Genomic DNA, 27599 nt, shown 5'->3' with positions numbered 1-27599 from the left:
ATCGAGAAAAATTAGTTTCTAAATACCTTAGTCCATAGACTTATGAACTCGATCGTTTATTCCGAAATTACAATCTTACCGAACTTCAGAAAGTGCCCATGTTTAGTTTCTAGTAGTTTTTATAAATACGCAAACATAAATATATTTCATTTTCCTCGACGTACTGACGTGCGTGGGCTCGCGATACACACATAGGTACTACCAACAGCGATAACGGATTACACGCATTCATGTTCAAATACTCGTACATAATTCACACGGCTCAAATGTACATGTCACATGAGTTGCCTAAATACTACTCCTTAAAACGTGTTACGCTCCGGTCCCTTTAACTTTTTTTCTGTTCTTGTCGACCTTTTAATGGTCGTACGATGCGGCACAATAACGACGTGTAATATCGACGCTTTCGTATTCATTAATATTTGTAAATCCTGTAAAACATTAATGGTAACTCTGTGTAGGCGAGGTCAGACATGAATCAATATAATAGCACAACATATTAACCAAGCAAAATAAAAACGTTTATTTTATTTACTAGATTGTTTTAATAAGACTGCCGCAATACAATATCGCGCGTATAAAAACAAACAAAACAAAAACTATACTATGCCTAATAATAATCAACACTCCCGAAATAATACACATCACAATACAATTCGTATTATACACGGTATAACACAGTACAGCATTAATAGTAACGACAATAAATTAATACCTAATAAACGTAATATAGTGAAAATAGCTTAATAGTAATAATAATAATCTAGTAGAATTATAATCTAAAGTAGGCAAGAATAATCGTAGTAGGTATAAAACCATGGCGAGGAGCAGTGCGGTCAGTAAAACATAATGGCGAAACCGATGGCGTTTATTGTTTTTGCTTAAAACGAACATCGTCCTCCCCTAGTGGACGTGTGCGATGGCTGCCAGAATTCATCACCATCGCCGGAACGAAAATGCCATGACGATCGCTGTCTGTAAAGCGACCAATCCCGTGGTTGTGGTTCCGGTCGTCCGGGCGGCGCTGGATGACGGTGATCGGGACACGCCGCCATGCGCGCCGTTCGCGTATTTGTCACAGATGTTCTGCAAAGGTCAACGATTGATTAACGAACATTGATACATATATAATGGTTGTTCAACACCGGTACGTAATTTCAAAGGCACACGTTAGCTCCGAAAGTCACGTGATTCAAACGATTATATTTTATTCGGCATATCGAAAACAATTTTATGCTAATAATATAGAAGAAAATCCTAAAATTTACTATTTTAACATTATAATATTATATAGATAGGCGATTGTATGCTGTGGCAAGCAAACGTTGTAAGATGGTTAAATTTTTTTTTAATTTGGTTGAATAAAAAAATTTAAAAAATAATGATTGTATATAAGTATTGGAGAACTCTACGAGTATTTTATGATAATTGGAATAAAATTGAACGCATAAAAAAGATATACATACATATTAGTAGAATTTAATTAGTATTATATTAATAATTTTATATTATAATTACTCACAAATGTTTGCAATATACAATATACAATATCCATTACGGCGAACTGTGAAAGATATTCACGGACGGGACGGTATACTAAAAATGTTTACCGAATAGGTACTACAGTTAATTCTATTCATAGTCGATTTATTCAGCAGTAATCAACACTGTGTTACATAAAATAATGAATTTAGTGTGAAATAATGTAAGTGCCGTAATTAACTGAGAACAACGTTATTAAGTACCTACTAAATTAGATATTATGAAATTCTATTTTGTACTGTTGGATTTGTCGGAGCTCCAAACTATATATATATACATAAGTACATATATATCGCATTAAATGCAATCTGTAGGTATTTATCAAAGGACGCCTTCTGTATACATTATTATAAGTTCAGCATTGTATATGACTATATGAGAAAATTAATTGTTGTCTACTTCTATAGCAAAGCTAAATGAAATATTTTAATAACATTGCGTTATATATTGTGTGATAGATTTTTAAGGAATTATATTATACAAGCAATTTCAATGATATTTTCATAAAAATAAAAACTCAAATCTACCATACATAATTAATAATATACCTAAGTAACACTACTAATTATAAATATTATTTTATATTTAAATAATATAATGATGTGTTACGATTATGTTGCTATTTTGTATAATATATTGTTCCGATCCAGCTCGAAGAATATAGCTTTATTCCTGATCACGAACAACGAAATTGATAAACATACAAAAATCACATTAAAAAAGTACCTAGGCAAGTGGAGATACCTGTAATGGACGTGAAAAATTTGAGTTCACTGATTATACCTATATTATTGTATACGGAAAACAATTCTGAGCGGAGACAATCTGTCAGTCCATATATCACTAAGTACATTTCACGATATCATGTTTATTGTTGTAACTTATTTTATTATACTAGCATTATAGTAAGTTGATTTAATTTTTACTGAAAAAATCTCATTTATTATATTATTGCTATTTGTTATTAACTTGAGTTACTACCGCCTACCGCAAGACAGTCTGAATAGGTTATAAATAGATAATATCTTAAAATAAATCTACATATTTTTAAAATGTCATCGCGTATAGTAAAATTTATAGTACACATAGAAGTTCTTATTGAAATATAACAAAATAACTAACATTATTGTTTAGCATTTTCGTTATTATCCCGTGATTTTAAAAAATACTGGGAATTTTTACTATTAAAGAATTTTGCTGCCCTGATAAATCACAAAAATGATACGAAAAAGAAGAAAAAGCTTATTATTGTTAAATTATTATAAATTCATCGCGTTGTTCAGAATCTCAAATAGAAGAAAAAACTTTGTTGTTTAATGAACATATTATTACTGTTTAGTGTATATAATTATGAAAATAATTTTAAAAAAAAACTTCTATTATTTTATTGCAGGTAGTGCAGTATACACATTTTTCGTGTATAGGTAATTAATAAATACTTTAATACTCACTAAAAGTGAAGATGCCATTTGACTGAGAAACTGACTGGCAAACTCTTCGGTCTGTTGACCACAAGTAGCCCGGACAATACCGTGCACGCATTGCAAATGTCCTCTGAATGATCTGTTAGTAAACGGAGTAAATTGATATTAGTAAATGGTTAATAAGTTTGAAAAACTTCATTGTTAGACAATTATGTCAAGCAGCAAGTCAAACACGCGGTCTGCGACTTAATTTTATGCGGTTTTTATTGTGCTCAGCCACAATGAAAAACTAAGTCAATTGCGGCCAAAATCGAAAAATATTTTCAAAAATATAGGTATAATATTATATTAAATTTATATTTATATTATATTTTTTACAGCTTAAAAAATTGTTTGTACAGATATTTTAGCCCAAATAATACTTCGAGTTTGACTTGCCTGATGTATGTGTAAATATAAAAAAATCTACATTAAAATACCCGTGTTACATTAATTATGTTTATGTATCCAAAGCTATCACTTAAATAGGTAGTAAATTATGATATATTAATGAGATTAATGATCGTATACCGAAATAACTAAAAATTATGTATTAAGAAAATTTAGATGCTTAAATTATTATTTGTATAAAACATATTGACAACTTTCGTAGTGATTTCACATTAATAAATTTATTTATTTATTTAACACACATATTACATATTATATATGTTGATCTAAAATATTTTTTTTGTTTTTTTGGAATTTTGTAGTAAGTACGCTAAAATTATTACTTAATGCCGTTTATTTTATTTTATTTGACTTTGGGATACAAATAATTTTTTCATAGTATACCTATAAAATATGATTTTATACGGTTTTATGAGAACGATCATTTAAAATAAAGTCAATTGTCAGATATCTGCTGTGACATTGTGAAAACTAATCGTATAACTGTGTCATATAAACCATTACGTTTTAGACACACATATATTTTATAAAATGCGTTTATTAAATTATCTACAATATAATTTTAGTGGTAAATAATTAATACAATTTGAATTTGTCATTAACACTGTAAATTATACCCATATTATCGTGTTATTACCCATATTTTAATTCACATTAATTGTTTATTTTTTACTTTATTTACAAATATCGTCCTATAATCCTATGCCATTGATCTCTATGCATTTAATATCCTATACATTAAATTATACTCGGCGGTAACGACTGTCTTGCATACCATATTTCGTATTCGTCACAAACGTTTACCGGTTATACCATACAATGGGTACCTATAAACGACAAAATATGTGAAATGATGACACTCACCCACACAGGCGGGCCAAGTTCTGGGTTATCTGTTCGGCGCCGGTGAATGGCGACGCGGTCGAAGTCCCGTCGCCTCCTGTTTGCTGCTCTTGATCCAGCATTAAGGCGGCCAACTCGGACTGATGTCGACGTCCGCACTGCACATACTCAGTGTGCACTGTACGCAAGCAAGCGGCGTGTTTTAAGTATTCTGCGGGTGGAGAATGCACGCGGTGATAAAATGTTACACAACAACGACATTAATACATTATAATAATAATATACAAAATAATAAATGATAGATAGATACTGACCTTCCCTGTAAGGACCGCCCTCGGTGCACAGCTCTTGCATGTCCAACGTTGGGACGGTGTACAGCGAATAAAAGGCTCCCCGTTGTTCGGGCGTCAAGCACCGGCGAGTGAACACGTCCACGCAACGCAAATGTCGTTCCAAGTTTTTGTACCTATAGTGGTCGAAAAATCGGAAAACACAGAACTACAGTAAGCTGACATATTAGTTCCAACTTTCGATATACTATATATATGTGAATAATATAAGTGTATTATTTTAAGTAAGAGCAATATTAACTATGCTCATAGTTACTATAGATGATACTACTATATATAAGTACTTATTATCAGTGGCATAATTCCATGTGTTCCGGGGGTGAGGGGTAAATACATTTTTACGTGCCTTATTCCGTCTCTATTGTACATTAAAAATTAAAAATTTATAACTCAAAACTAAACGATCTATTCGCGCTTAAATTATATCTCTTTGCTGACGTATCGTTTAGTTGCTTTAAAATAGCTTTTAATTTTTTATTCAACAACGTAGGTATCTATAGCTGGAATAAAAAAATAGTACTCTACATTATTATGCAAAGTGTATGACAGACCGCAGTAATACTTTTCACTAAAAAGCATGAAATCAATCATCCCATTCTTTTTAAATTTCTTTAACTTTTTCATTTTAAAATCAAATTTAAAGTGAGATAAATCAATTTGTTTTCTTCTTATCTCATAACTTGTTTTTTGATTCAATAGACAAGATAGATATGATTTTGTAGAAAAAAAAAATCACCGTAGCTAAAATCGAATTTCCTTGAAAATATTTCAAAGTAATTATTATAAGATCATGGGAACGTGACATTTTCGTTATTGGTTGATACATGATAACGAAATTATATAGAAACAAAAGATTTTCAGGTGGGAAAGTACTCAGCTAGAACATAATGTTATTTATTGTTATTATACGCAGACACCCGTCGTGCTGTTATAGTAAATTCCTTTTTATTTCTATTTCGCGATAAAAATATATACGGCATTACATTATCTCCAAATTATAAACCAACACCCTATAATAACTACTACAAATGAAACTATAAATAAAAAAGACTAAAACGATATGTATAATATATTTTATATATAAAACTTTACCAAACCCCTTATTCTCGTAATTTTTTCAAAACTTCTATGTATTTGTCATCTTATTTTAAAAATAATGTATATATTGATTTTATCTATGATATATCATTGAATTCACATTTCACACACATTTAACATCCAAAATAACATTTATTCGCTCGACACCGAATTTACAGCAGAGCGGTGTTCACTTATTGTCCGCCCTCATTAATCATTGATTATCCACACATCCCCTCGATCCAAATCAGTGCGAATAAATCAACGCTCCATACTATACACCACTGATCTAATTTTACCTTATAATAATAATTATTTATAATATTCGATTGTTTGTAGTCACTTACGGGCAATTGACGTCTTGTTGTATATCGCCGGCGGTGTCGGGTCCAACAGGCGGTGGTGACAGGTCAGTGTAGTTAAACAGCGGCAGTGTACGGCAGTTGATCACGGGACCGTCATCGCAGCGCCCGTACTCGACTTCGGACAGTTGTTCAACCAACAGCTGTTGTTTGTCGTTGCCGACGACTGCGGCGGATTGCGTCAAAGTCACCAACGCTGCTACGCCTGCGGGAAGAAACGGAAAGGCATAAGAATGAGCGAAGTTCGATAATATTATTGCTATCGAGTTGAGCTAACACCAATTGGGCACCGTCGCTTACTAAATATATAATATAAATTAATGTATAAAGTGGTGGGGCGAATGTGATCAATTTTTTAAGTCTAAATAATAAAATAAATAAACACTATAGTGTAAGTCGTGATCACATGCTTAAAATGATGACAAACGGCTAGGTGCCGGCCGTCTGAGCCGTTTTTTGGTAATGACTATAATAAATAATGGCATTTTTCGCTCTCGCATTGAAGTCATTGCAATTACATACGCGCGTTTGATAATGACATCATTATATTATAATAATAAATCGCTCACTCGATTCGAAGTTATATAAACTAGGCCAAAAGTCCTACAAAATTACGTATACTTAAAAATTAAAATGTTTCCGTTTAAATTTTGAACGCATGGTTAGATAATTTATTTATGCTTTTTATCGAATTATATTGCAAATATAAAACTCATAAATTTACATGCAATATTATAAAAAAAAAAAAAAACATAATTGTATTTTTAAAAATAATTTACATAATATCTATACACGGCGTACTGAAGAACCTTAAAATTCAAATACGTTTACAAAATTAAAAACAAACCATTCAAAGTATTGTTCTGCATAATTTTGTCAGACATTTCGCAGACTTTATAGTCGCGAATTAAGCAAATAATCATTATATCGTATAACAAAATAAAACATATTATTATTACCAAGAAATAGGTTGGTTGTCATTAAAATCGCGATAACGACTAACTGACTGATTACTCTCAGTAATGTCCATAATTTTTTTACACACATACCTCTACAAGTCAATAAATAACAATATTAACAATATATTATGCGTTTATAATAATTTTATTTAATTGACCTATTTTAAATTCGGCTGCGTACGATTTGATTCCCATTATATATTTTTTTCAATATTTAGTCAAATATTCAGCCTATTGACGTAACCCAAGAGACATGACGAGAGGACGTTGGCTGAAAAATTTCTCAAAAATGTTGTTCTTTTTAGTTTTTTCATATTTTGAAAATCATTCAATTTTTATTTATTTATTATTTATTGTATTATATTATTATTCGTGGTGGTCGAACTCTTTACGGTCGTGCAGACCGTGCAGTCTTTTGATATACAACAACACTTAACAGGGAATCAACCCGTACATACCTATTGATGACCCGGGAATCAACTAAATACATAAAGTAGGTCTCGGGAATCAACTCACTTACTGCGTTAAATTCCAGGTTTATTTTAAAGAGAAAATAACGATTTATGATTTATTACACAGAAATACTTCACTATATTTATGTTTTACATACTACCAAGGAAAACAGTGTTACTCACTTATGTACAAATTGTTTTATCCTGAACCTATATTTCAGTAAAAAAAAACCAAATTTTTTGCGAAAGAATTACATAAGCTTACATATAATAGTATACATTCGTAATCTTACGATTTATGGTTGGTATACATTTATTAATGTAATTAATGTTATTATATATAATAGGTAAAATTATAGTTACGCTGAACATTAACCCGAATTTTACGTCATTTTATATACTTTAAAACCCAAATAAAGTCTATAACTTAATGCTATTTCAATATTTATCATACCTAGTATGATAAATTATATGAATATTATAAAAAGTTATGCATTTTTATCATATAAAAAACCCAAAAAACCATCAATGTATTATTCCTAACTCTAATATCGAACTTGTTTCTCAATTTATGGATTTAGGCGTTATTTAAATGAATTTTTTCTCTTCACATAGAAAAAATAAAGAATAAAGCTATCCGTAACTTGGGCTTTATTAAACGCACTCGTAGCTCTTTCATGGATCCTATTTCTTTGAAAATTCTGTATTGCTCCTTCGTTCATTCAAATTCAGAATACTACCCTTTTCTTTGGATAACTAATACACCAAAACAAAATTCTACCCTAAAATTTGTTCAAAATAATTCTTTATTTCTTTACATTTAATACTTATAGGATCCACGGTTCTAATAATAATATTTTAATCTTTCTTATTATCTTACCGCTTAATGAACGTCGCGAATGCTTTTACAATTTAAATTTTTCCGTACATTATTATCATTAGACTCTATTGATTGTCCTGAATTTTTGTCAATTTTTTAATAATTAATTGCCTTAATACCAGAGATTCGAAACCATTTCACTCTCTATTTTAAAATAAAAATGATTTTAAATTCCCCTGCTAATCTCTTATTGATTACTAGTAATACATATGTCTTTGATTGTATTTAACTTATTTATTATCTTTATTGTATCTATAATATATTTTATAGTTTTTGTCATTATATTCGTTTTTTATTAATAAGTAAATAACAAATAGTTTTACATTTATAATATTATAATAATTTTACACTAATTTGTTAGTATTTTCTGTATACATCATTGTTGTATTAGGACTCACGTCCGTAAATTTAAATAAATGAATAAATAAATAAATAAATATAAATAGTAACCTAATGGTAATCCTCGAACTTAAATAATCTCCAATAACAATTTATAAAGAAAGGACAATTATATTCGATAACATATATTAACATATTATGTAGTAATGTAATTTTAACCAAATGTCCAAATGTCGACTTGTAAATACTACGTTTACCCTAAAGCTATAGATTAGAATTCTGACAGCATAAAATCTCGTTTAGAGTTAAAATAAAGTCCGTTTTTAGCAATTTCCATTTTGTACGCAATGTCCATTCCGACTAGAATTTAATTGAAATACCGTCGGAACTGTAGGTAACAATTTCAACTAACTATAAAATATGTACGATAAAACAACATAGTCAGTTGTCGTAAAAGTAAGGGCGTGCATAAGGTCTTTGGTTCGATATCATATTAATAATTATAGTCAAAATATTAAATACAATTGTTTCAAAAACTGAAAAACTTCACAATAACTCATGACTTTGTTTTGGTTGTTTATCAAATCTCCAGAACTTAAAACGTTAACACACATTTAATATATAACAATAGTGTCTATTATGTTGAACTGTAACTTTTCAAGCACAGTGCACAAAATAGAATTGTAATCATCAAATACAATTAATATATGAAATATTATTTTTCTAAATGTAATTTTTTACAATCTGTAACGAATAATGTTTAAAAACTTTATTCGGTTTCATTATCAAGAACAAACTATTTTAATTACACCCGTCAAGTATTTAGAGTTTTAAAATATATATATTGTATGACACTATATTATGTTATTATTATTTTATTATTAATTAAATGTGTATTATGTTAATAAAAAATAACAATTAAAAAACTGATACTAAATTGAGTATAAAATATTATTAAAATGCATAAATAAATTGAAATTAAATGGTACATTATATGTAGTATTAGGGTTTAGCCGTTTTAGGTACTCGATAGTAATACCAAATGATTTATTATCAATCCTTAATTATTTGTAAAGTAAAACTGTTAAAACTCATTAAAGGTTTTAGTATTATTCCCATTTTATCATTAGATTTATAGGTATTTGCAGCGATTAAATATGTAATTTATTCGGATTCGATGTGCATATTCACTGATAACCGTCATATTTTTACTTTCCATACAATCGTAAAGTACGAAATAAAATTTACTATACATCATAATCACATAATAACTTGATAGTGTAAATGTAATACCATTGATTATAAATACTATGTACCTATAATAATTAATGGCAGTAAAAACGATAATCACGAGTCCACGAAGGACAACATTAGGGCTTTGAAACATACAATATATGGACATTAAGGAACGGAAACATATAGGTTATAATCAAATTTTTGCTTAGAAGTAGAGAAAAAAATATATAAACAGTTTCGTCTGATACATGATATACTATTTTTAGTTTATCAAATTACACGATAATTAATGAATTGAATAAATATCAATCTACGCTTTTGTTGCAACTTATATCTATAAAGCCTTTCTTATGTTTAATATTTTAGTCATTTTAACATTTTTTCTCAATTAAAGTGAATGCGAATGCAACGTAAATACAATCGATCAATTTATTGCCAATAATTATAAACTTTTAAGATATTAATCTATAAATTGATAATAAATAATACCCACATAGTATATTATTATAGAATGTGATTAGTTATTAGGTAAAATTTAATTTCCCAACATTTCAGGTTTAGGAATAAGGAGTTTTTGCTTTAAACACACAAACATTAAAGTTTTTATTGGACAATATTAGTCTTTAATATAATATATTATTATATAACGCATGTATGGATTTTTATTGCATTGTATTAATTTACATTATATAACAAGTTAACAATCTTTAATCAAGGTGATATTTTTACTGAAATATCTATGAACAAATAAATAGTAAATATTTATATACCTTAATTATTGTTGTATACATATATTATAACTTTGCATTAACCTTGATTAAAACAAAATTTACTTGATAATTAATAGAATTCTGATATTAAAATTCAAATCCAAATCCATTCTAACTATAAGTCTTATTTTACAAGACAAAATCATTAAAAAAAAAAGTAACCATAAAAATGTACCTAATGTTTTTAAAAAGTTTTAAGATAAATACCATTGTTTATTTGTAACTAAAAAATATCATAAAGCATATTAAATAATATATTATGTTATAATGTAATAGTAAAATGTATAAGACGTAAAATAATAAGAATAGCCTTTTAAAAACGAAATCGCAAAAATCACGAATAACATACAGGATTAAAACATAATAATTATTGATTACATTTTAAAACTTAAATATAAAAATAATAATACAATGCATGTAGGTATACTCGTATTGTACAAATTATCAAGTTGAACGTGCATCACGTGGTCGCGATAATTCTCCATAAATTATAAATAGCGAATGTGTGAAATATTGATAGTTCTTATTCAAAGTACCTACTTATGTCTTATTGCTATCCACCAAAATGATTATAATATTATGAATCAGCAAATAAATTGTATTCGTTATAGTTATTAGTCATCATTATTATCAGATGGGTCTTAGGTGTTTATATATTTATATTAATAAAATACAAAAATGGGTTGTTATTTAAACTAGTTGATATACTAGTATAGTAGTACTATCAGTCATATTTTAGTGAAAAAGTACATACAATAATCGAGAAATTGAATAATGCCTAGGTATATAATATTTTAGATAATATATCCATATAACCTGAAGGTATAATATTGTATGTACACAATTCTTTTAATCGTATTAGCCGTATACTTAATAATTGTATTCATATTTATAATTCATATGTGCAATCACTGCCTAAATGGCTATACATATAATTTAAAAATTTATAATTTCCTAATTATATATAGTTATTAGTTTATTTCATATTCTATAGTTGATACAATATTCATACCTACTGTATGCGTACATCACCTGATTATATAATCATACAACATCAACCTTGCCAAAGTACAATTATCAAGATCACAAATAAAAAAAAACCTATCTACCAAAAAATTGTTTCAAAAGTTAAATTTCTTGACTAAAAAAGCGTTTATACTTTAAAACACGCACCATTTATGAAAAAACACAATTTATTATGCCATTCGAAGCGTGAAGTGAATACCAGATATGCAGTGAATACTAAATATTTATTTTATACACAACATTAGCATTGGCTGATGAAATCAACTGTCAATAAGTTTTAAATTAACGTTGGGATCCAGTTATTTAATATTATGATGCCCGTCGATTTAACCAACATGTGATTTCTAGAAGGAACATCTCACATTGCCTATATAACATGATTGTGATGTTGCTAAAACATACATATTTTCTATATTATATTGTATTTTCTTCTATTTGTATACATTATGCACATCATGGTCTATATATTGAATTAATCAATGTCAAATATTTTTAAAAATTTTTTTTGTTATTGGTATTTATTATTGTTATTATAATAAATATTTTAAGATAATCAAATTTTTCATGGATTGTAGATAACCCTGGACCCCCACACGAGTTATCTCATTAAGGTCCAGTAATCTGTTATCGTCGATATTATTACATACAAAAATATGTATATATTATATAGTAATTACTTATAACGCATTTAATATATTATGTTATACAACGATTATTTCCCCACATTATATAATATATATAGGTATTATACAGTTAAATTAGAATGTATCATTAATGGCTTTTCTCCTTTGTTTACTTATTTACATACAATGTATTTTTTTTTAAGTTTTGCATATTTATTGTGAAAATTAAATAATTGTTAGGTAGGAATATTATATTTTTAACGCTCTGTAGGTATATGGCTGATTAAACTATGGTAAATTCAGAAAGTCAAAACCAGTTTAAATATTTCTGGTTTCGATCCAGAACCTAGTTAAATTTATTTTAGATTACGGATCAAGGGTAAAAAAAAGTTTTCAATTTTCCTGGTTTTCGGGTTTGAAATAAAAGAACGCATTATTTTCCTGGTTATACAACGCACTGTTGTGCAACGAGTTTTTAAATGCGTTAATATGCGTCTTTGATATCAAACAAGTCATATTAACATGCTTATCTTGATTTAATTTTTTTCTTACAAAGGTGAGATATAATTGTTGGTTGGGAATTTTGAATAGTATGGTATGGTATGATAATTGATCGATGCAGGTAAATAGACAAGCAATATTTTTAATTTTTAACCGTCACACGTCGTACCAAATACCAATAAATCATCAATAGGTGTCTAAGTGTTTTAAATACCATCGGAATGAGTGGCTGTAAAAAATTCAACATAAACGTGGCTTCAGAATTTCGCTGCACGAGTAACCAGTGCACAGGCGTCGACAAATAACAATATCAATGTATTTCTTAGTTTCTTTTATCTACTTTGAGACGATCCTTTTCTACTCCTCGACGCCAATCTGCACTTGAAATATTTATAACTTTAATATCTAATTTATGCATATGTATATTATTATTTTTGGTACATAACGTCATAACGTATACTTTGCAAAGTCTGGAAAATCGTAGCTTTCCGAAACACGAAACCGAATGTTTTGTGAAGTATTTAAGTGAGATCGTATAAACGAATGTTTTTCGACACACCAACTGTCCTGTGTAAACACATACATCCATGACGACGACTATCTACGGAAAACCGTGTGGCGCTTGCACAGAACACCTGTGCAACGCGTTCGTGTAATAAACGTGCGACCGAACTTTTGCGGCTGTGGCGAGAACGACGAACCCTCGAACCGCGTGTAACACGCTATTGCTATACTATAATACATAATAATAATGAAATCGCGTATTATTATTTATTATGTCAACGATGATGTTTGCGACCTCGACGAGAACAATTGTTCTTATATTATGTTTCGCAGAGATTATTGTGCGTTGCACACATGTGTTCGGGCGCGGCCTTGACAATGGCGATAATGTGCACGATATTATGTATCGAGGGAAAAGAGAAGAGCTATAGCAGTCGAGAGAGAGAGGGAGAACACACACAAAAAAATAAAATCTAATCAAAAAAGAATGGCGCAACAGACGACTTTTAAAATATTATTATTAGGACCACGGAGCAGAAGCCGTACCGCCGCGACAAACAAGTCGATCACGTGCCGATCACGCGCTCACCGCCGCCGCCGCGGCATATTCAAATCACCGTATCGCCGTCGCGATCGTCCAATACGTACAAATGTACAATGCGGAACTACGACATACTTAATACATATATATATATATATATATACATAGATAGAGAGATGCCTAATTTAATATGTATTGCCATTTAGGTGTTACCATACGTAATAGTATAATATTGAGAATATTAAAATTTATACGACGAAAAAATGTGCGCGTCACACTGGAATTTTTTATCGTTTACTATAATTGTCTGATATTATTCTATTGTTTTTTTTTTTCGTTGTAAGTGGTAACTTTGTTATTATGATAACAGTTAAGTTTACTACTGGCAATATATTTCGCGTTGGCTGTAGAACGACTAGCACGTCATCGTATATTACATTTATTACACTCGTCACTCCGGATGACTCATCGTACTTTATATATATTAAACACCCACCGGCGACGGTCTCGTCGGCGGTCATCACCGCGTGATCATTCGTGTGCTCAAACGATTTACGATTAATATAATTTCGACGCGCACGACGTAGGCACCTGCAATAGGGAATAGTGTTATAGATTTGTACAGTAGAACAAATCACACGCACAACGCGTCGCGATCGAGTCATTGAGTCAATATTTAGCGTAAATAGTATTTATAGCGCGAATATAATTAATATTATATTATAAACGACCGGTATGTATACGGGTCTAAATCTTTGACAAAACTCGACCGACAGGATATTTTCGATTCGTAAAAAACATAGGTAAGAGCCACGACGTTTGCGACCGTTATCCGGAAGTGTCGAGAGTATTTCGCGTCGTCGGTGCTGATGATGTTTACGACCGGCAATTTTATTTGTGTATATTGTATATAAACTGTGCGATTTACGACTTGTTGACGTTCAGTTATTTTAATTTTTAACGGCATTGAAGTCATTATACTGTTTATTGTTTTAACGCAGGTCGGGGAAAGTGCTCTGCAAGAATGACATTTCGTTAGACGAGTATCTATTCCACCGGGAGTCATCGGAAAATCGTGGTACCTATACAGCTCTTTTTAAATACGATTTTATCGTATGAACAATAGTCAAAACAAACAATCTTAATACTGTACAATAACGCAATGACGTTTAATATGCATAAATATGTGCATCGGCTAATTTAGTTAAACGTTTCAATAATTCTGACCTAACTATAGTAACCGCACACCATCGAATCCCACAGACTACTGTGGAATTAGGGGCGGCGGTGCTGTACACACATATAATGTATGTTATTATTAGTAGTATGGTAATATTGGTAATTAATAATTATCATTTTTGTGTTGCGTATGGAATGGCGCAGTCGTCTATTGTGCGTTTCATCGTAGACGATAACGATTAACGGCACATGTATAAATTGTTACCATATTATGTATTATGCATACATAATATATTACCACGTATAATACATTGATTGAAGTCACAATATTTTATCATTAAAATTATACCTATTCAGCCTAAATAAGACGCTAGACAGATGATTTTTAGTATGATGATATTATACGTTGCGGGTAGATTGGTTAGAACTAAATCACCGGAAGCTAGAGGAAGTGATTTTAGAATAAAAACACTTACTACGAAAACGAAAGAATTGCTTTGACTTTGAATATAAGTAAAGCATTTTTTTTTTTATTATTATAGTGGCATGTGGCGGTAATCTATGAGATTATATGAAATAAATAATAATCGATAACTGATAAGATAATTCAATGACATGATGAATACGCGAATACTATATGTATACTGTGTATATTATAATTTATAATAGTTAAATAGTATAATACACGTCCATAATCCATACGCCAATAATCTTTAATTATTTATTTAAATCATTGATAGCCGATAGGTATATAATGTATTGCGTAGGTATAGATTACGGAGCGCTAAACCAGCATTTATAATCTCTGATCTCAATCCATCCTACACAACGAGTAGGATTATAATATACCTAATTATATAAAGTCGCACTTAATATATTCTATCGCATATCTTTTAAATTAGATTTAAAACAATTCCCATTTAAGCAAAATATTAAAGAGTAGGTACAACATTAATACCTGATAGCCTGCAAGATTTAAAAATATCATTTTTGCAACCGTCTAGGTCATTTCATCATGGTTGTTTTGTTAAATTATATTTCGTCATAAGCCAAATTTGGAATTACGAAATAGGCACCTTAGTAATTATAGTCTCGTTATGTATAACGTATGTTCTTAATATTGCTGTTACTTTAATCTTATAGTATACACTCGTGAATAAATAGTGAATAATATAAGACATTGATTATTATAGTTTATTTATAATCGATTATGTTACACAACGACACAGTTACATCTTCTCGTTCCCCACGAGTTACAGACGCATTCTATACTGTTGCGCTATTCATAATATCGTGCACACTAACTACGTTAGAATTCCGCCACTTCCTATATTTCGCCGACCGTAGAACAAAGCGTGCCGCCAACTAGTTCAGTTTCGAATGTTTCGATATATGACGTGCGAATTAAGTCGATTTTCCAAATATAACAACGCGTCAATACATGCGTAATAGACGCGATTAACTGTATTATAATAACAGCCGATACTATAGACAATAATGAGCCGGCGATCGAGATTATATTAAGCAAAAAAAAAAAAATCAAACGCCTACCTATATCGTATAATAATTATAATTGTTATTATGTTACTGTAGTATTTGGCGAGCGTGTGCGCGGGCAACGATCAAACATCGACGCTCGGACTGCCGTCATAGAGCGATAATACTACGTAATACATTTCTGTTGTTTTCGAAATGAAAATTATGCTAAAAAAATCGCCCTTGTTACGCGTCGTTTGTATACACGTCCGTCCGTGTCTCTACTATTCCGTTCGTCGCTGTATACATACATATATATATATAGGAAGTATATTAATACCATCAGCGCACTATACAACAGTTCTTTACGAAATTCGTACATCGGTCTGAACGGTACACTAAAATAACTCTCACAGACTTACTGAAATTGGTGTAATTGCGTAATGGCATCGAAGAAAAAAAGCAAGCGGAGGGCTAACCCCCTCCCACCACAACCGTCACGATCCACACCGACAGTATAGGTATATGGATTTGGCGACCTGCCACTGCCGTTGCTGCATATACGTATCCCGACGGACGATGCACTCGCACCGCAGAGGTAACATAACGAGCGCGAGCATTTTTTCGATGTAGAAAAAAAAACCTATCGCTGGTCGTGACTGTAAATATAGATAATATGTAGACTGTCCTGGACGAGGTCGCCGGCCGGTCGATTCAGCGGCGGCGGCGGTGGTGATTTCCCGTCGACATTGGGCCCGGTATCCGAAGAACGACGTCCTTCGCGACCAGTATAAACGGGTGTAAATATAGTAAATGCGATATAACACGTTATGTCGTAGGAACTTCCGATTTATATTATGTTACATTATCTTTTATACGTAAATACATTGTAGTGGGTTTATAGTGTGCACGCGTGAATAACATAGCGTTAGGTCTATTATATATACCTTTTATCATTCATATACTGCACCTTATAACATGTGTTGTATCGTTATGGCTCGATGCTTTTGCATATTATAATGATTTCTGTGTGGAGAGGGACGGGAGTTACACATAAGTATACAATTCGGTGGGTGTTTGGGTGGTTGGATGTTAATGCGATTGATAATTATTAATTATACAATGACTCATCGTTATAGTAGTTAATCAACATAATAATTTACAAAAAAACGTAACGTTTAAAACAAGTCATTTTTTATAATAAACAACCTGATCTTGCTCGGCGTTGTCCGTGGATTTACACCTTCATAAATTGAAAATTCCATTAAATGTAAACTATACACAAATTTTTAACACATTCATTTTGGCGGATTTGACCAAAATTTAAACACATGTTTAATTTTTATAAATATTTTATGTTGAGGAGATTCTAATAGTAAATTTGATGAGGACGTCCCACCGCCGCGTCTTACGGATAATGGAGAACATTATACATATTTTGTGGTCAAAAGTTTTTATTTTGTCTTGTTAATTTCATTATTAGAGTGAATTCACCTGTTATCAAACTTAAGAACATTGTCTATGTTCTCTCGTTCGTTGTTTTTTTTTTAATTTATTAATTTTAAACATTTTTTATTATTAATTATTGTTTACATTAAAAATTAAAATTAAAATCAAAAGAACCAACGAAGGAACATTAATAACGCTGATATCTTTAAGCGTGTTAACAATATTAAAAGATTAATTCATACTATGATTAAAAGCTAACAACACACAATTGTGACTGCTGAACGTACGTTTTGGTATGTTGTGTTACTTGTGTTAGTATAAGATCATTGGTTATAATAAATACAATATATCTATATTATTATTTATAATTGTGATTTATAAGTTTATAACCATTGGTAAGAGTGTAAGACGGATGTCGGAGACAACACGATATGCGGGTAACACGACCAAGGGAATTTAGAATAGGCAAACATAGAGAACGCGCATATTATAACTCATAAGCCGTGTAGCTGTTTGCGTTGAAATGATCGGCGTAACGTATAGTATAGTGTGAAGCTTCCGCATTTCGCATGCACATGCACACGCCATTATTACACTCAAGCGCACGGTAATACGTTTTTTCACTAAAAATATGTGTACGTACTTTTTGTTTATCATAACGGTTGACTTACATCGATTATTAATTATTCTGAAAATAAATACCTAATGGTTAATTGAAATTTCGACAAATTTATTTTACATTGACTATTTCGGTTTTTTAATGTTTTTACTTTAATTATTTAAGTATTAAAGTTTAATATATCAATTATATTTAGCCGATAAATATTTATTATTTTGTGATAATTGTAAATAATGTCACTATTAACAAAAAAAGCAGAGAGAAATTTAAAAACAAGGAACAGTTAAATTGTTGATGTTTTCAATATTGTTATTAAACAATAATAGAATAACTTGCCACCGCGATGCTCAAATAATTGCTATAGGTACTTTTGACGTAGAAAGATCGTTACTATAAGAACCGCCTTGATTATCGTCTCCTGTATGATTCTTTGCCGACCCTTTTACTACAGTAGGTACGCAATGAATCAAGACACAGTAAGCTTGTTTTTCCAACGCGATACACCCTCGCAGATTTATATAATACTATTTGCATTACATCAATAATATTTTTAAAAAAAATATCGTATTATCAAAAGAGAATGTAAGCTAACGTAGTGACGTAGGTATAGATGTAAAACGTTGAAAACTTCGCTGTGGTGTATACTAAAATAAGGATGTACACATTGATTCGTGAAATAAATAAAGGGTACTACGTCATCAACCACTGGTCATTGGTCAGAGTAACGAAGAGAAACAGGAAATCAAAACCCGAAAATAAAAAAAAAACATAAACAACAAATGAAAATCAGCGGTGCTGCGTCAACGGCGACAAGTTTTAGCGCACATATTATATCATTATAATAATATTATAAATTTATAATATGGGAGTGGTTATACATTAATTATTATACAGAGTGTTTTGAAAAGATTACATATGTATACATTTAAACTTTAATGAGAGATTATCAGTAGTTACTATTTCTTGACACTGTACGTGTACGTGTGTATAACATTACTTCAACTATACTCTATGGTATAACTAATAATTAGTAGACGTAATTTAAGTTATAAATATCATTTAGGATTGAATATACAACTTTGGTTATAATTTAACTAATTACTGATCACACACAAATAGATATATTTACAGTTAAAAAGCACTAATTATGTCTGTAATATTATTTTCAAAATAATAATAATTAATATCTAGGTAAAAATAATTCTGATTATAATATGAAAAATGAATAATTTTAATCAAGCAGATGTGGTAAATACATTAAACCGATGCTGTTTTTTAACTGTAGTACATTTATTGCAAACTAGATATTACTCATGAATCATAATAAATTCGGATATATTAAAATGCGTCGATCAACTACTTAAAAAGTAACTAGTAAAAAGTAATTTCAACCTTGCATAAATATGAAAATGTTAATAATTGTACAATGTATATATAATTATATTTATATTGATTTTTGAAAATAAACCAAACGCTGAGTAATATATTATTTTATAAAAACTGTTTATCCATTAAAAATTACTAATTTTATACTTAAATAATTGTTATTTTTTCAAATCCATTTAAAATAATATAGGTATATTTATTGGTAAACAGGAAAATCAAAGATGCTTGAAAATAAATAATTTTTTCCAAGTTAGGTTTTTAATCTCAGCAATTCATTTTTTGAATACTCAATTATGACGTGAGTTCATAAGTTTAATTAATTTTGGGTCTCATATAAAAGATATTAGGTAAGTATTGTACCTATTATTGATATAATAATAATATTCTGTTTGTTAAACTTTAAACTAGATTATACCAAATAAAAATGCATCCATCACTTCAGTCCAGACGGTTAAGAAAAAAAATTAAAAGTAACAACTTTACTAGATTTTTAATAATTGTTAGACTTCTAGAGATGGTACTTTTATAGGAGCTGTTGCTTTTTTTACTACTCGAATAAGAGTCCTAGGAAAGGATTTGACAAAAAAAAATGATATATTCTTTGCTTTTAATATACTAGAAATCTAAAGAGCTCACAAATAAAAATACGAAAACAAAAGCCTCAGAATTGAGTACATACATACTTATACATTTGCAAAAATTATCTTGCATCATACTGTTTTTTTCACCAAAATAAACTTGAGAAGTTCGTTTTTCTAGACAACTGCGTTCCCGTTTTTTGATATGTTTTCTCGTTTATTTTATATAATTTTTTTTAAAATGTTAAATGAAAATATAACTGGTTTGAAAAAAATTCGAAAATCTGAAACGTAATTGTTTAGTAGAACTTCTCAAGTTTATTTTGGTAAAAAATCATGTTTGTACGACTAACAATAGCTAAAGGAAATTGGAAGTACGAAAACATGTTTTTGCGGTCACGTTTCGTTACCAGAACGTTCTCAATACTATAATAATTGTACATACAAAAAAAAACTGCCAATTATACGCTGTTAAAATTACATTATCCAATACCTACGTCATAATTCGATTCGGCCCGTTGTTATTATGGGTTACGAATTACGATTTACCAACAACGGTATTATATTATATATACCTAAAGCGACGAAAACAACTTGTTTACGAAAATCAGTAAGGATCGGATAGGATTTGGTTGAGCGCAAAAACACAGTGAGCGAATGAATATAAAATTGCACATCTATAATAGAAACTATTTATATACGTATATAGGTAAGTCTCAAATAACTATAAGTAATAAATTATACAAAGCAACTACGTGCGTGTTATCCGTTATAACATAAAATTAATATGAAAAAACACAGAGAATAGGTAGAACTCGGTAAATATAGGTACACCTATTACAATTTATTAGTATATAATTATTTATTATTATAATATTCCCGTTGTGACTTTCGTCGCGAGTATTAATGTTATTATAATACACTGTCGCCGCATTGTCGCTATTTCTGACATGTCATATAATTTTTAGCTTATACGTTTTACACACATTGAGCATTGTGTTTCACAGTACCTATACGTTGTCTTGTTGCCATTATACAATTAATTACATTTTTGATATATACAAATATACTACTTATTATACCTACTGTTAATTCGTTCATTTGAATTTATAATGCTATATTGTTGTTTAGCAGCTATAGTGTTTACCATCTGACGCTTTATTGTGGATTCCGATTTTATTGACCCGCTGACATTAATTATATTGTTAATTATTTTTTATTTTAGGCATGTCTAAAATAAATACATTTTCCATACGTAAATTGATACCGGAAACTCAAATGTTGCTTACATGCACAATGTCACTTGTCAGTTTTCAGAATCACTATTATTTGGTTTCGTATGAATATTTATTTATTAATAATTAAAAAAAAAAAAAAAATTGTTCAACGTTAACTAATGCCAGTATAGGTAACACCACTCGTTAACACTTTCATAATGAAATTATCAATTGCATATAGAAAATAACTCGAATTCATCTGTGGAATATCTAATTTTAAAATTTTATGATTACCTCATTAATTGCAATAAATCACTATACAAAAACCCAACGAATGTTTAAACTTCAATTGTTCAAAATTTATTTAGGCTATCGAAAAATCAATAACACTACATTACAGATACATCAATATTATAAAAAATAGTATTATGTTAATACCGTTATTATAAGCATCATATTGTGTATAATTGGTATATTTTTTGTTACAGTGGAGTCGCGTGGAGATGATTCGCGAAAATTCAGCTTTTCAATATATACATTTAAAAATAGTAATAATTATTGTTATTTTATTTTTTACACTATTAATAAATGTATAGTATACTTTATTGTTTGCACCGCGCAAAGCATTGAGAAAATAAAACAAAAAGTAATGCGATCGCGTCGATGGCATCAATTATAGGTAAATATAACACGAACTCACGGCGAAAACAATACACTATTTCGAAGTAATAAACGCGGAGAACGGTGTACAAGGTTTTCGAATTTATATTTACCCACCATTCGATTATAATATTATAATTATACAGTAGCAGGTCTCAGTGTGTATTTTACGGTATTCATCAATCACTATTACGAGTCACTGGACAATTTCACCGACGAAAGAGTAAAATATTATACATGAATGATCGAGGAAATATATGTGCAGGCAGCATATTTTTGCATATATTGAAGGTGTCGGACGTCGGTGTTAGTTTCATTTACCGTTTGGCATTCACGTTTAGCAAGCATTTTAATTTTTTTAATTTAACATATTTTATATTTGTTTAATTCATGTTCAGACATACAGTTTCTTAGAATAAACGTTTTTCTGGTTTGAATCAACTCTACCGATTTAGACAAACTTTGAGCTTTTTAAAATCGTTTGCAATAGAAATCGATTTAATAATTATTTTTCAATGCATAACTTGTCAAAATGTTGAGTGAAAAAAAAAATGTTATCTTATATGCAACAGTGCAGTAACAAATCTGTATAATACAAAGTACCTATTTTGAGTTACCAAATTGTACCTAGTGTGATAACAGTTTGTTTACAGGATGATATTCTAATATCTAATATTTCAATGCCTCCAGTGAACTCATAAATTGTGCCTAGTAATATTAAAAAAAAAACACACAATTATTACAGCGTGTGATTTGTGTACAATATTACTAAGATATTATAAGAACGCAATTAGTTGAATGTAAACAACTTATTGTACACGTACCAATACCCCACCGCATATCACCCACGCAAACCCAAGTCGACGCATCACCAGATGTGTTGCTCCGTCTTACGAACTTACAATATAGAAAATTTGTTTTTTGCCGTTCCAATTTTGTGTAGTAAGTTTTAATATTTAAGTGAATTAATCTATTAACAAACTTAAAGATAAGAACATTTTTTTAACGACACTTTTATTTCTAAGCGAGTGATATACAAAAAAAAAAATGTATGACTTGTTTAAAAATTAAAACATTGTAAAAATCCCATCACGAGAAAACACTGATATTATAATGTTCTTAACTTTAGCTCAATTCACCACTATATAATTAATACTTCACTATAATAGCTACAAAATGGTATTACACAAATTTGCTGTGTTGTACTTATGTAAGACGGAGACCACTGCACATGCAAATGTAGCGTACTGGCATCCTCTCCAAATAATAATCAAATGATATTATTTTTATTGCAACGATTGTGTGAAATTGTTATAATATATATCGCGCGATAATAATCGTCATAGGTAATACTAATAATAACAATAATAATTTAATATTATTTATAAAAATTATTGCGCAACGCGCCAAACGATATCGAGAACAATGACGAATCTATTATTATTCGCCAGAAAAACAATATTGCGCCGAAAATAATCGCAGTAAGTGACGTTGCTGTTGCCACAACTATCGACTGAAATAATATGTAGTCGCCGCTGCCATCTAATTGACAACGACATTATTATAATACCATTAAACACTATAACAATTGTAATAAACTAATAACACTAATAAATTATAAGTTATAACTAAAATTAATAAATTACTTATAATTTATAATCATTAAAAAACCACGGACGTAATTGAGATTAAAATAAAATCGTACTTCACTTTTCGAAACTTATTCATTTTAATTCTTGACTTTACATTTAAAACTACAGTCAAACGAAACAACGACCTTTTAGAGATGCATTAGGTCTTCCTCTCAGAAGAAGACAACAATCTCAGGAGGTTTTGTACTCTGATTTTTTCTTTTATATATAATTTTATAATCCTTTATTTGTTGAAGGTCAAGGAAAGCTATAAAGTTGTACATTGTTTAATTTACATAATTACAAAGTTATGACTTGTTTTAAAATTAAAATACTATGAAAATCCGAAGAGATACGCAGTTAATATTTTTATCTATACAATTTAATATAATAGGCCAATATTTACGATACATTTCAATATTAAAACTAATAAAGTAACAACATTAAATGGATTTCGCTGAATAAAAAAATTGCATGTCATATACTCTTTAAATGCAGATGCAATACATGCGGGCATCGTAATAGTATATTGTATTTGTCATTCGTGTACTGATTGAGGGAACTTGTTAAGATATTAACCTTCCTATTTGCGCCACTGTTACTGGCTACTGTCTCTATATTATGTAATAGCCCATCGAATGCATATTATAATTTATAAACAATAAAGTTATGTTAACAATAAATTAAACGTAACATGTTGGTATTGGACATACCAAACTACAAAGAATATTTATTATTCATTTTACTGTATTGTTCTAGTGCAAAATTTAGTCAGAACGTAAAAAAACATAATAAATGCTATGTAGGTAATTCCGTTTTAGTGGACTTCACAGAGATTGATAATTAACATTTTTTTTGAATTTCAATTTTATGAGGCACATTAAGACATTTGACACATTTATATAAAATGCATATTGTACGTATATTATGCAACAACATGTATACATAAGTATATAATATGTATTAAAAATATTATCGTATGCGACTGTGTATATAATACTATTGCAAATGTACCTAATAAATGCAATTTTACACGTTCGCGATACACGGCAATCCGTTGACGCTGACTGATAATAATATGATCTGCGCATAATATCATAATATTATATAAGCATAAAATAAGTGGTAACGGTCACGTAAAAAAAATAAAATAAAAAAAAATAACGCTGAAACTACTGACTGTTAACTGTTCGTCGCTACTGCAACTGCTGTAGCTGTTTATTAATTGTGTATAACTATTTATGTCTTATAATATTATATGGCGAATAATGCGATATTACGATAACTCACCGATTACGACGAATAATCCCGAAACTGGCACCATCAGTACCATGTCAGTGGTAGTATATTCAACCCTCACTCCTCAGTGCGGAACGCCGACCGAAAACCGTGAAGCTCTGGTGCAGTGTAAGTGCAGGTTATCGCCCAATTGCGAGTTAATGTGCAGCTGAAAAAGCGAAACGGTTCGAGTGTAATTTTTCATACACGCAAATTCTTCAATTACAATTAGTAATGCGTATATCAGGTACGAGTGATACGACACCAAAGTATAGAATATACACGATTTCCCGGGGGTGATCATCGTTAAAAGGTCTTTTCCCGCTTTCATTTTTAAGGCTAATACATCCAAGCAGTGGTGTGATTTGGTTTTCGGGGGAAATGATATTTTTGTACACAAATATTACTCAAAGTAATATTGCTGCACAAGTGTTTTAAGCACCTCTCAACACAACCATATATATATATATATACAGCACGCAAGTCCGGCAAGTGTGATGTGTACAATGTACTTAACACTTAAGTACACTTAAATACAAAATCAAGTACATATTTACACTATGGAATAACGTCGACCGCGAAACGAACTACGTAAGAATGCATGATATTTACTATTTTAGTTGTCACGGTCGGAGACCGCGCAGTGCAGTTTACTACAATCTATAAATGTATATATTGTGCATAATTCTTATGTGCAATATTATTTACATCATAAAACATTATGCATTAGGTACCTACGCGTTATCTTTATTTTGTATTGAGTGCAGTCTCTATACATCGTGAAGTAATAATATTATCATGGTTATTATTAATTATCGACCCAACAGCCAGAATATGAATTCGGTTTTTTTTAAAATTATATTTCTATAAATTATGACAGTTGCAACACAGTATTTTATTGGGCTAGTATTTCATATACGCGAATCGTGCGATACAGGATAATATGGAGTAAAAAGTTCACGGGGCAGATGGTATGCGACATAACTATACCCGAGCAAAGTGTCGAGAGCATATTTTACTCGTGATACGTTCCCCGACACCTGATCTCGTGTTCCTGATTTAGAAATTATAGATGCAATTTTTTTTTTTCGTCCCCGGAAGTGTGCCACGACAGACCACCCTCGTGGATGTCTCACAACCGAAAATGCGTAAGCACAACTTCGTTTCCCACCGTTGCCACCGTCCCTCTGAATTGTGCGGCGTATCTATACCCTCCGCGATCAGCGCGACGAGCAGTATAGTGACATGTCTAATCTCAGTGCGATATCGATATTAAAATATATTAATAATATAATAATGAGTAACAATAACATATACCGACCTGTAATAGTGTTTTATCGTGTAGTTGTAGGTATTATATTGTAATAATATGATATTATTACGGTCGGTCGGTCGATAGACGGTCGTGTCGGTGTTTCCGGGTTCGACGTACCCCACGCTGTGTCCGGCTGGTGTGCGGCGAGTCCGGCCGGCGCTGAGGAAGAGCTATACAAGACGTCCGGACTTCTGCGACTGTGATGTGCCGGTGCGCGTGCGATAAACGGAGAGCGGACCGACGGAAGGGACAAATCAAAACAATAATAATATCATATAATATGAATATATTATTACTACTATCGTGTTTGACCGCGCGATGATGGACGCGGACGCGGTAACGACGTGGATCGCGACGTAAAATACGTATACTGCCGTTTAGCGCACTTGTTGCTGCGCGTAATTTGTACTCGCCGGCGACGACGGGTCGTGTGGCTCTTATATTATATCGACGCGGATCTGCACGGTCGGCGAGCGCGCGAGAGATAAGCGGCACGAGAGCGCGCGTGCGACGACGATGATAACGAAAAAAATTACTATTATTATTATTATTATCGTCGTCGTCGATTGTTGTTGTTATTGTTGTTACGACGTGATGCCTGTAACTACAACTACTGCAGTCTGTTGTTACCGCCGCCTCCGCCGTCTACGATACGGACGTATACCGCGGTCGCTCTGGTTACCGACCGCTGAACCGGACTTTACTGACGGTCGTCTGGGTCCCTACGACGATCGCGTTCTGTCAGCGACGTGTGTGCGTGTGCTGTGCGTACCGCGCGTTTGTGTGCATGTGCGTACCGCGCGCGTGAGTACGTACGATTGAATGACGACGGCGACGGCGACGAGATAGTAGCGCGCACTACGTGGAATGGGAACGCGGTTACGTGGTTGTATTATAGTAGTAGTAGTAGTAGTAGTAGTAGTAGAGTAGTA

General features: G+C 30.8%; 1 protein-coding gene across 1 annotated transcript; it reads right to left on the bottom strand.

The window, feature by feature from the left end:
• Positions 1-499: 499 nt before the first annotated feature.
• LOC113559672 lies at positions 500-27534 on the bottom strand. Its single transcript, XM_026965421.2, has 7 exons — positions 26674-27534; positions 25365-25521; positions 6034-6253; positions 4574-4725; positions 4281-4470; positions 2994-3105; positions 500-1086 (listed from the first exon to the last, which is right to left on the bottom strand). Exons 2-7 carry the CDS (start codon positions 25405-25407, stop codon positions 937-939), a joined length of 867 nt encoding a protein of 288 aa, XP_026821222.1. The 5' UTR covers positions 25408-25521; positions 26674-27534; the 3' UTR covers positions 500-936.
• Between the last annotated feature and the right edge of the window lie 65 nt (positions 27535-27599).

The sequence above is a fragment of the Rhopalosiphum maidis genome, chromosome 3, assembly GCF_003676215.2.
Source record: "Rhopalosiphum maidis isolate BTI-1 chromosome 3, ASM367621v3, whole genome shotgun sequence".
NCBI classification, from domain to species: domain Eukaryota; kingdom Metazoa; phylum Arthropoda; class Insecta; order Hemiptera; family Aphididae; genus Rhopalosiphum; species Rhopalosiphum maidis.
Note: the sequence above shows the minus strand (reverse complement) of the source record. Positions and strands in the feature narration are given on the sequence as shown.